An 11,686-nucleotide genomic window follows, 5' to 3' on the forward strand; every position below is an offset into this window, starting at 1 on the left:
GGTTTGGAGAAAGACTCGTAAAATATTTGATTCATTCATCGTCGTGGCATAGAAGATAGCTGTATATATTCACAATTTATTGAAAGATTGGGTATTCTTACATAACCACAGATATAAATAGATAATATGCAATGATAAATGTATTTCCAGTTTCAGCATGTTCCTCTCTCTACTCCCTGTGGCAGGAGATTATCAGAAAGTTACTTACCCATAGTGTTTGCATAAGCTCGATTATGTATGTGTGCCGGAACTGATTCATGTGCCACGTACGCACTAAGGCACCAGGGACCAGGTCGCTCGATCAGCTGCAAGGAGAAAGCTCGATATGATCGGCTAATGTTGAAAGAGTGTATGGAAAACTTGCAACATGAAAGTTGTAAATGGATTACATGTCGGGTTTTTAGCTTGATGTTGTTTGAAACTGGAAGTACCTGGGTCTTCAGAAATCTATTTTTAGGAAAGGAATGTGGGATATTTTGGGCCAGTATCGTCCTTTTCCAGGTTGAAATCTCTCTTGTAGTAGAGGACACCGGTCGATCCGAAGTTTCCCAAGTGAAAGAGGCAAGCCTTCCTCTGGAATGGATGCGAGCTTTGGACAATCAAATAGTTGCAGCGTCTGAAGAGAGGTGAGGAATTGAATGCCATTGCCGAGTTTCTTCAGATATGGGAAGCCATCAATTATGAGTTCAGTGAGAGAATTGGGGAGCAGCATCTCCTCCTTCCCATCAGGTGGAAATGACAACACATCTGGATCTTCACTTTTGATCGACAAATATTTGAGAGACGTGAGTTTGTCCAACCCCCACTCCGATTCCCAGAGCTGCTTACAACTCTTGGCTCCATAAATTTCAAGTGATGTGAGGTTGGGAGGAAAGGAAGGCAAACCTTCCATGTAGCCAATCTCCAATACTTTAAGAGACGTGAGATTGCGAATGTCTTCCGGTGACACCTCCAATTTTCTGCATTCCCTAACAATAAAAGCTTGAAGATTGGTGAGGTGGCATAGGCCCTCCGGTAAGGATTTCAGATTTTGACACCTGGCAATGTTAATACATTCAAGACAATTATTAGTATTGTCGGGGAAGAACCGCTCTGATGTTATTAACTCTAGCCCTTCACATTCCTCTATCTCAAGGTGTTTAAGCGCCCTGTAAAGCTGGCCTCTCGGTGATAACGATGTCAGAGATGGACAAAGAGATATCCGCAAGTGCTCAAGAGAAACAGAAAAGGAAGATGAACAAGAAACAACGAGCTCATTCTCCTCCTCCACTAATGATTTCAAACTTCCACACCTCCATATCTCTATTCTTTTCAGATTTTGGGGAATCTGATATTTTGCAATATACATCAGAGAGTCACAATTCCTAATCTCCAAGACTTTAAGAGAAGGTGGCAGGCCAACATCTGGAAAAGAAACTAGACTTGAACATTGCCGTATGTGAAGCTCTTGAAGAGACGACAACTGACGCAACCCCTTCGGCAGCTTCGAAAGACTTCCACAATAGTTTATTTCCAGATATTCAAGCTTACAAGCTAATATTGGAACCTGCAGCAACCCCTCCAATTCTTTTCCGAGATCTTCAACAAGGGCAGAGTTGCGTTCAATAACCAAACGAACAAGAGAAATCAGTTGTGGGAAACATCCGTCCTCATTTTTCAATGAAGACGTCAGCTCCTCACAACCACTAATGTTCAACTTCTTAATCTTGCCTAATGCTTTCGTAAGTCCCCTTGCTTGCAATCGCGGCTCCAAAATGTTTGAAAGACACAAGGTGTCTAAAAACTTAAAGTCAACCTCAGCGGTAGTATGCACTAGCGCTTTGCCACCATCGATGCTTAGTTCACTCGTGTGTTCATAATTGTCAATCTCAACCACCAATTCCTTGCATCTAGCAATCTCAAGCTTTGCTAACGAATTAAGTTTCTTCGGCAACTCACCCTCCAGTTTAGGGCACTCTTTGATTGAAAGCACTTTTAAGCTAGGGAAAACACCACTTCCCTTATCGTGATCGAAAGGCAGCCATTTCTCCCAATGCCCCATCTCCAAAAACTCAAGAATCTCTAATACTCGAAAAGGCAAGCTACCCTCTCCGTAGAATTCGGGACCAACGATTTCCACAGAAGTCATTCTCGTGATATGAAGTTCTTTAAGGCAAGGAAACTGTCCAACTGGTGGCAAGAGATGACAATTTCTACAATTGTATAAGCTTACACACACCATTTTAGAGAACAGAGGATCTCCAATCCACGATGAAAATTTCAATCCAGCATAACCCATAATAGTGAGCTCTTTGAGATTTTTAGGAGGTTGTAACATGTCAAGCACACCCAACTCCATTTCCCTCGATCTGCTCAAATTAGACCATTCCAGCTTCAATGAATCAAGCCCCTCCTTGTCTATTAACTTGGCCCCACTAGCATCCTTAGCATCAACCGCATTCTCCAATCTTGAGAGGTGCAATGTCCCTTGAAGATGTGATAGGGACCCTATCTCTCTTATCCCAGACTGATCACTACCTTTGCCTACCACAAAATATGACAAGGATTGCAGATTCGTCAATCGACCTAGATGCGGAGGCATTCCTTCCAATCCACGAAAACTGTTGAGATGCCGCAAACTAATTAGATTACTCATGTTTGCGGGCAAAGCCTTCAATTGAAAACAACCTTCTAATAACAATGTTTGCAGATTGCAAAGAGTGGTTGTTGATGGAGGCAAACTCGTTATGTCTGTGTAAGAAAGGTCCAGATACCGTAGATTCCACAATTTACCAATTGAATTGGGCAACTCAGTTATTCCATAACCATTCAAAGAAAGCACTCGTAAGATTCGCATTTCTGGCAATAGGTCAAATGTAACCCAACGAGTTAGATAATTCTTATCAAATTCTGAAGGCCGAAATGACAGGAATGTCCTCAAACGTTTAACTCTGGATATGGCCTCAAATTTTTTAACCCCATCCAAGTAACCACTGACATAAGACATATGACGAGCCATTGGATGCAAGTCAACATTTCCCTTGTCCTCCAATGAAAAGCATATTTCACCTGCAGCCCACCGTGCCAACTCACCAACAAGGTCATGCATTACATACTTATCATTGCTTTTGCTTGCCTTTTGAAATAATGACCTGGACAATAGCTCTTGAAAATAGTCACTGCCTACTTCTTCCAGCTGTTTCTTGTCCTCTACTCTTTGTTGAATCAAACCTTCTGCCATCCACAGAAGGATCAACTGCTTCTCCCTAAATTCATAGTCATTTGGAAGTAGAGAACAATAGGCAAAGCATCGTTTCAAACTCGAAGGGAGATGGTGATAGCTCAATTTTAATACTGGGAGAATGCCACTATTGTCTGATAGACTCCACATCTTGTTGTTTAAGATTGCCTCCCATTCTTCTACTTGTTTACAACGTAGAAGACCTCCAAGAGTCCTTGCAACCAATGGCAATCCGCGACATTTTGCAACAACTTTCTCCTTTATCAACTTAAAATTTTGCGGCCTTTTGGTAATGTCCAAGAGGGAATGCTGCTCAAAGACTTCCCAACATTGATCATCTGATATGCCACCCAATCGATAAATAGTGGACCCCATCATGTTTGCAACATTTGTATCACGTGTTGTCACAACTATCTTACTTCCTGGTGCTCCAACACGAAAAGGAGACTGCAATTTTATCCACAAATCATAGACACATGTGTCCCAAACATCGTCTAGAACAATTAGAAACTTTTTTCCTGCTAGCTCATTCCTCAAACTTTCTTGAACCTGGCTGAATTCCTTGAAATCCTTTGCAAGACCAGATGTGGCAGCCTCAAGAATTGCCTTTGTCACTCTTTCAAGATTGAAGTCATCCGACACAGATACCCATACTTTTTGGTTAAACTCTTTCACCTCGTCATCATCATAAATATGTCTTGCAAGTGTTGTCTTTCCCACTCCAGGCATACCGACAATGGCAACTACATGAAAGTTAACAGCACGGAGTGCTTCTTTCAACAAGAAGTCAATAATGTTCGTCTTGTCTGTATCCCTTCCAATCATAGGTCCTTCTGGTAAATGGGAACTTGGTGGCATGTGCCATGCCTTAACAGATGGTGTCCCCTCATGTAAACCAAGTTGGTTTTTTTGTTCCAATATCTCATGTAACCGATCAGTAATCTTCTTTATTTCTGAGATCAAGTTACGGTTAAATTTAACATCAGAAAACAATCCCCATACCTTGCTTGTGGTAGCACCATGTTTCTCTTTTATTTGGCGCTGCAACATCTCGGTTGAAAACCTGTCCAATATGTCTTCCACATTATAAGCCAAGTTTCTGAGATCATCCAACCACAATTTTACTGCTTGGCTCGTCAATTGCTTTTCCTCCGCGTCATTCAGCACCGCTCGAATAGTAGACAACATTGAATTCCATTTCTCCAGCTCTTTGCCAACGCCAAGTAGGCGTCTAAAGTAGCTTAGTGTCTCACGAGATGCTAACCTTTCAAGTAACACTTGAAGTAAACCAGAGATAAAGACCTCTCCCAGTGACATGGCTTATAAGAACTTCTTCAAGATAATGTATATTAGCAGCTTCTTCAGGAGAAAGCAAGGTATCAAGATTGAAAGAGTGAAGTGAAGCAACCAATCCAAGAACAAGTAAGCAAATGTCACGAGGAAGCTTGTGCAATGTCGACCGTCGAACTGCAAAAAGTGAAACTGGTTAAGAAAAAGTTACAAAAATAAGCTTAGAGATATGTCCTGAGCACAGTAAATGAATTGCCTCGGGATTGTTTGAGTCAGATGTGCTTTTGTTTTTGCACGTAAATTTGTAACACTTTCTTCTACCAAAAATAAGAGCGAGCTATACCAATTACCAACTTCCATTGAAAAGCCTGTTAGGATTGGGGGACACCCATATTTTTAAACGCACTTTGTAAAGCCTGTTAGGATTTTACTTGTTGGTATGAGAGTCCTATTTTGTTTAGGAATGTATTAGAATTTTTTAGAGAAGACAAAAAAATAAAAATTAAAAAAAAATAAATGGTTAGATCGATGAAAAAAGTTACTTAATGTCTCTACAAATGAGTGTCAAATGTGTTTGAAAAAACAGATGTCCCCGATCCTAATTCTATATATATATATAGAGTCACACACACACACACACACACACACACACACATATATATATATATATATATATATATATATATATATATATATATATATATAATTTCATGACAAGCACAAGGAAACAAATCCCATAGGCGTTTGGAAATAATTTCATGACAAGCACCAAATCCCATAGGCATTTGGATCAAGTTTCATTTTATTTAATTTTTGTTCTTTTTATGAAAGGTTGTATCAATTCCCCCAAAAACGTATAGATCGTATCAACTATCAAATTCCCAATGGATTTAGGACCAAATAATCCAGCACAGAGAGTAAACAGAGAAAGGCAAATAAAAAAAAGGACAAAATACTGATATAGATTCATATTAAGGACATGTATATTTGGATGAGGAGTAAAAGGACAATACCTTTAAAGGAAAATTCACACGAGACTTGTTCTTCTTGAAGATGGAGAAACGCATGCTCTGCTGCAGTAGAGTGATGTCTTATTAAAGAGAGCTTAAAGAATGTTTAAAGACAGTTTGGACATTGGGCATACAAGAATAGGGGTTGTTTATTTCAATATAGGAGGAGGGCATATTATGGATTGTGACTGCTTCTAAAAGAGTTAAAAAGCGTTTTGGGACTATAAAAAAAAACTTCAATGACAAGCCTTTGGCTACTTTTGGAAGAAAAGTTAAAACGTGTTTCTGAGTCATAGATGTGTTTTTTTAGAGAAACACATAATAAATGCTTTTTCAAGAAGCATTTCTAAATACTTTTTCAATAAACACTTGTATTTTTTATATATATAAATTCAACGTTAAAGTCTCTAATAAACGCACTTCTAGCAAAAGGTGTTTATAAGTGATTGCTATACAACCAATTCCAACTTCTTTATGTTGTTGAAACCCCCATTCAAGTGCTTCCTATATTCAAGCGTATTTCCAATTTTTGTCAAACAAAATGCTTTTACTCGTATAATAACTAATAAGCACTAATCATGCCAAAAGCACTTCCAATAAGACCGTAAAAGCGATTGAAACAAGACCTTTCATTATCATATAGGTCAATCGATTTTTGGATATTTTTCAGCTTTAGAAAAAGAAATGCAACTCATAGCCTAAATATTTTCCATGCAAATTTGAATAAGCAAGAATTCATCCATATTATTTGAAATTGTACATGATATAAAATGAAATAGATTACCCATGGCAAAAAAGCACTTACATGGAATGGAAGTATGAAAGTAGAGAGATGAGAGAAGGCTCGCTAACAAATCCAGACTGAAATTGAAGGAATAATAACGTGCACTTTCGTCTTTTGCTTTATATCATAACAATTTCTAGTTCCTTTATTTGCAGCCTACATAATCCCTTTCCACAACACTTGAAGTAATCCAGAAATAAAGACCTCTCACAGTGACATAGCTTATGAAAGCAACTTCTTCAGGAGAGTGTATATTAACAGCTTCTTGAGGAGAAAGAAGGTATCAAGATTGAAAGAGTGAAGCGAAGCAACCAATATCAACAGTCAAACTGTAAAAAACTGAAACTCGTTAAGAAAAAAAGTTAAGAGAAATTCTAGTTTTCTCATTTCACTAAATTTTCTCAAAGCTTTTAGTATTTACTGAATAGAACATCATGGTTTCTTTCCTAGTGACAAGCTCAAAGACATGTCTTGAGCATGGTTTGTGGGATTATAATTACATGATGGAAATGCAAATTTCCTGACATGCACAAAGAAATAAATCCCATAAGGGTTCGGGCTAAGCTGTAATTTTATTTATTTTTTCTCTTTTTATGAAAGATGTATCAATTCTCTCAAAAAAGTATAAGATTGTGTCAATTCTCAATTTCTCAATGGATATAGGGTTTAGCATCATGAATACAAATGGACCAAACAATCAAGCACAATGAGTAAGCAGAGAAAGGCAAATAAAAAAAGGACAAGATATAGATACAGACTAGAAAACTGTGCCCGCTCATTATTGCGGGAGCGAAAATCTTACTATAGAACATGTTCTAAAAATATGTAACTCCCAAAATATAAATACGTAGAAATCCAAACTAATCTCTACTAATTAATAAAATCTTCTTTGTCAACCAAAAGAGAGAGAAAAGACAAATTAGTCTTCTATCACACAAAAAAAATGATGGGCAAAAATGTAATTTCACAGGTTCAAAATTTACTGTTTTTTATTGAAACCTCACCTACAGATGATGTTAAAATACCTTCAATATTTAAAAAAAATAAAACCTCTCACTCCCCCCACGTTCTCTCTCTCTTCCCCCCCCCCCTCATTTCCTTCTCATTTTTTAAAAAAAATATGTTCACACACACAAAGTGTGTAGGCAAATGCTAGTACTATTTACACAAAGATAATGAAGGCTGTATAGATAATGTATCGAATATTTTTTACAGGTCAGTGTCTAGATTTATACATTTTATAAAAAATAAAAAATAAAACATTGGCAAACACTTTGTCATTGACATACACAAATGGTTAATATGATATTCCCCCTTGGCAGTCATCCTAGTTCTTGATTCACATTAGTAGTTGCAGATAAAAGATTTGAAAACATTACATTGTCCTTGTACGTTTGTAATCAATTCCATTCCAGCAATAAGAAAAGAAATGGTTTTTGTAATCGGAAGAAACTTGCTGCTAATAGTAAGAAAAACTTTCAGACTAATTTTCTAAAAGCTTGTTGCTTCCTCTGAATGTTTTTCAAACTATTAGCAACAAGTTATGTTTTTCAGACTATTAGCAGCAAGTTTCTTCCGATAACAAAAATATTTTCTTTCCTTATTGCTGGAATGAGATTGATTACAAACGTACATAGATATCTCATTTATAGAGATTTTACACGACAACATAAAACATAGGTGTTCAAAAGTCTTTACTTTCACACACAATTTTAGACTTTCACACACATTTAGACTTTTACATACACCTTTGGACTTTTTTTTTTACACACCTTTAAACTTTCCCACGTATTTTTAGATTTTTATTCACACCTTTAAACTTTTGTACATACCTTTAGACGTAAACTAAGGGGCACTTGCTTTTGTAGTTTTTCGTAACTATTTTTATAATTTATGGGCCATGATCTGTGACTGTGATGCACTCAATTTTTTTTAGGGAAAATTGCTCATCAAAGTGAGCAACTTTGTTACGTGTCCGAGATTGCATGCATTTTTAAGGCAATGCAACCAAGGATGCCTGCATAATTAAAGTAATCCTAGAGAAGAAAATACCAAGGATGACTGCATCATAAAAGTAATCCCAAAGAAGAAAATTAAAGTAGCTTTATTATGTGCTATTAATTCAAAATAATTGTAGGTGTCAAAAGTTAATGATGTAGTGGGAGCTGGTGACTTTGTTTTTATGCAGACAAAACTTAACAAAGAAAAAACTTAATTAAGACTTGAGGGCTAAAAGTTAACGATATAGTGGGAGCCGATGTAAAAACATTGTTCAACTTTTAGTTTTATCACTTCCTGGAACCAAATAGTGTAGATGCACTGTTAAAGCATGCTGGTTTATTTGTTAATTATTGAGAGGTTCAGGATAATCCACCAGCGTGAAACATGTTTGGATGATTTGTTAATTATTTGAGGGGCACAGGGTAACCCACCAAGGAAAATGAAGCAAAGGTGTTGATCACGTTGGAGTAGCTAGCTGTCATTTTGTATTTTTCTGGGTTAGTTGGATGTCTAAGATTTGGACAAAAGTTGCGCTTCATGTCATGTTATAAAAATCTTTCGGACTACTTAGCCTTTTTAACCACTGGTCTTTTTCCTTGCTTTGTTTATGGCCTTTTCCTCGGGCTAGACTGCTTTTTAGCCTCCTTTGTTGTACATCCCATGGTAATTCAACTTAAATTGTAAAGAGAGAGGATTGATAAAAAGAAAAAAAGAAAGAAACCAAACCTTTAACCATGACATATAACAAATAGATTAACCCATGCACAAAAAGTCAATAAATTCAGTAAAAACTGAAGGCAAGGAGTAAATTCAAACAATTGAGAAACATACATGAAGCAACACATAGAGAAAAAGTAAAAAAATTGAGTAAAAACGAAAGGAAAAATAAATGCAAACAATTGAATAATATATATATACACACACAACAGCTAGAAGCATGCAGAGAGAAGCGGTAAAAATCCCAAACTTATTTGATTATCTTGAAAACCCACCAGATCCTTCTCACAATCCAAAATCCAAACAACCATTTAAAATCCATAAAATTACAATGAAATCAATACTAGAATGCACCAAACAACAATAAAAAAAAATGCAGTAAAGGCAAGGATGAATTCAACAGCCCAAATAAGCAAAAAGATTCATACCTCAATTGAATTTAGAACTTGATTCTCGCTTAAAAATCTTAATCTACAAAACCAAATTAGTATTATTAATAATAAAGTAACACAGTAATGTAGCAAACAACATTGAAAAATAAAATCTAGTAAAGGTAAAGATCAATTCAACAATCTAAATAAGCGGAAGCATTCATACCTGAACTGAATTTGCAAGTTGATTTTGTCGCTTAAAAATTCTGATCTACAAAACCAAATCAATTTTATTAACACCGATAATTTAAGATTTGATATGAAAAACAAATCTATAATACAAGCCTTAAAATACATTATAAGCTCAATTAATACAAAGAAAGAAACAGTACCACACCAAATAATTTCATCGACGCCATGCCTCGTGACTTGACAAAATAAAAATTTTCAAAACAGATTGAAAGCAACATTAAACTTTAAAGGCTGCACACAAAACCCTCAAAAATAACTACTTCCACCAAATGAAAAGACAACCAAATTATCTAGTTATACCTAGGATCTAAACACAGAAACAAAACCCTCTAAATAAATAAATAAATGTTATCCTTTTTCACCTATAAAACACACCCCTAACTCCAACCAATGCCCGCCGCTGCCATCTTTCTCTCTCTAACGATTATAAAACACACCTCAATTAAATAAGATCAGTTCTGCAGTGATCTGAAGACAGGTTGCGACGAAAGGGGTGGAAATCAGCAAAATTCAGGCCAGAACCGGGAAATCCCAGACGGAAAAAAGCACAAACAGTGTGAATAGATGTAGAACGGCCGTAGAAGCAGATACTTTACAGCAACAATTAACTTGTCCAGCGATTTTAAACGCAAGAAATTTACACAGATAATTTGGATGGAAAAGATGAGAAGGATGTGGAGATGGAAATGCAGAGAACACGGGGTTTGAGAGAGACCAAAACAGGCAGAAAAAGGCACGAAAATAAAGAGAGAAACAAACCAAATTGAAAAAGGCACTGAAGAAAAAGTAGAACAGATGATTGACCTTGGATCCGCATCCACCTATGATGTATGACTTATATGAGGAAAGTGACATTCGCTTGTGGAGTTTCTGCTGATCGACGATGATGAAAATTATTATATTCTTTTTAATGCCAATCAGTCATATATTCATTCATGATCTTCGAAGCCATTGGTTGAAAATTTTACTGACAGTGACAGAAAGGCTGAATGAAAAAATGAAGACTTTTCTTTTGCTCAAGAAACAGTTTCTCGTCCTTTTCTGTAGGCTTGCGTGGTTCTGGGGAAGGTGATTTGGGTGGATAACCCTCCTAATTTTCTAGTAGATGTCCTTTTCCAGGAGGAGCATCGTTGAATTATTACCTGATGGTTGTTGTTTGTTTCTGTCCTTGAGGATAGCTATCTCTTGTTTTTTTTTTTCTTCATTCGGGTTGAAATACCTGGCAATATATTTTTGAAATTTTTACAAAAAGTTTTTGGTACTGTTTATTTTAACAAAAAATTATATTTTTATACTAAAAAGTCAATCTTGATACTATTTATTTTACCATTTATTTTGTCCTTATCATTAAAATTTAAAATTTTCAAACCATTTTTATTAGTTTTTTTTAAGGCCGCTTTCGTATTTATGTTAGGTTTTGAACTTACACATATCATGATAAGGATACCTAAACGTGGGTTTAAACCAATTAGGAGTCATGACCATGTCAATAACTGATCTCCTAGAATTAAGGGATTATGTGAACGTTATACATAATCTGATTTGAACGTGCAAGTTAATGGATATTAACTGATCCCATGATAGCTGGGATCATGTTAGGAATATATCCTATAAATACGAACGTCCCTGCTCACCAAAATGACGTTCACTCGATCACTAGACTATCACTAGTATTGGACATAAGGGCTGTGTGAGTAGAAGACTTTCTGTTAGTATTCTTTCCAGTGCATTCATAGTATTCTTCATGACTTCTTCAGGTATGTTTATATATATACTGATTCAATCACTTTGAACTAACATTTATTGTATATCGTAATCTTAGTTTGAGACTAGATGATTCATCTAACACATGGTATCAGAGCCAGGAGGCGGGCCCGTACTGCCACGTGTTTGGGTGGGTCCCCAATGGCCCCGCGTGATGGGTGAGTCCCCAATGGCTCCACGTGGTTGCCGATGTGGATTTTCACGTGTGACCCATAAATGGGGTCTCACGTGCGGGGGAGTGTTGGAACCCCAGTGTTGTCCCACATCGGCCAGAGGG

The 11,686-nt window shown here is 36.7% G+C and overlaps 1 protein-coding gene across 9 annotated transcripts; it reads right to left on the bottom strand.

Annotated features, from left to right (window-relative positions):
* Positions 1-15: 15 nt before the first annotated feature.
* LOC103429854 (putative disease resistance RPP13-like protein 1) lies at positions 16-10,341 on the bottom strand. Of its 9 annotated transcripts, none has more exons than XR_011572979.1 (7): positions 10,083-10,338; positions 9,620-9,664; positions 9,451-9,493; positions 6,326-6,633; positions 5,524-5,580; positions 390-4,687; positions 16-305 (listed from the first exon to the last, which is right to left on the bottom strand). XR_011572979.1 is itself a non-coding variant. In XM_029088014.2 (7 exons), exon 6 carries the CDS (start codon positions 4,535-4,537, stop codon positions 440-442), a length of 4,098 nt encoding a protein of 1,365 aa, XP_028943847.2. In that variant the 5' UTR covers positions 4,538-4,687; positions 5,524-5,583; positions 6,326-6,633; positions 9,451-9,493; positions 9,620-9,664; positions 10,083-10,341; the 3' UTR covers positions 16-305; positions 432-439. The 9 variants fall into 9 exon arrangements, 6 of the variants coding, with proteins under 6 accessions (XP_028943847.2, XP_028943848.2, XP_070663967.1 ...); XR_003766529.2 differs by having other exon boundaries at positions 5,524-5,583; positions 10,008-10,323; XR_011572978.1 differs by having other exon boundaries at positions 10,008-10,309.
* Between the last annotated feature and the right edge of the window lie 1,345 nt (positions 10,342-11,686).

The sequence above is a fragment of the Malus domestica genome, chromosome 11 (assembly GCF_042453785.1).
Source record: "Malus domestica chromosome 11, GDT2T_hap1".
NCBI lineage: Eukaryota > Viridiplantae > Streptophyta > Magnoliopsida > Rosales > Rosaceae > Malus > Malus domestica.

Bases quoted from the DNA above. Each gene is read 5' to 3' on its own strand.
- LOC103429854 (XM_029088014.2), bottom strand. From the start codon at position 4,537: ATGTCACTGGGAGAGGTCTTTATCTCTGGTTTACTTCAAGTGTTACTT.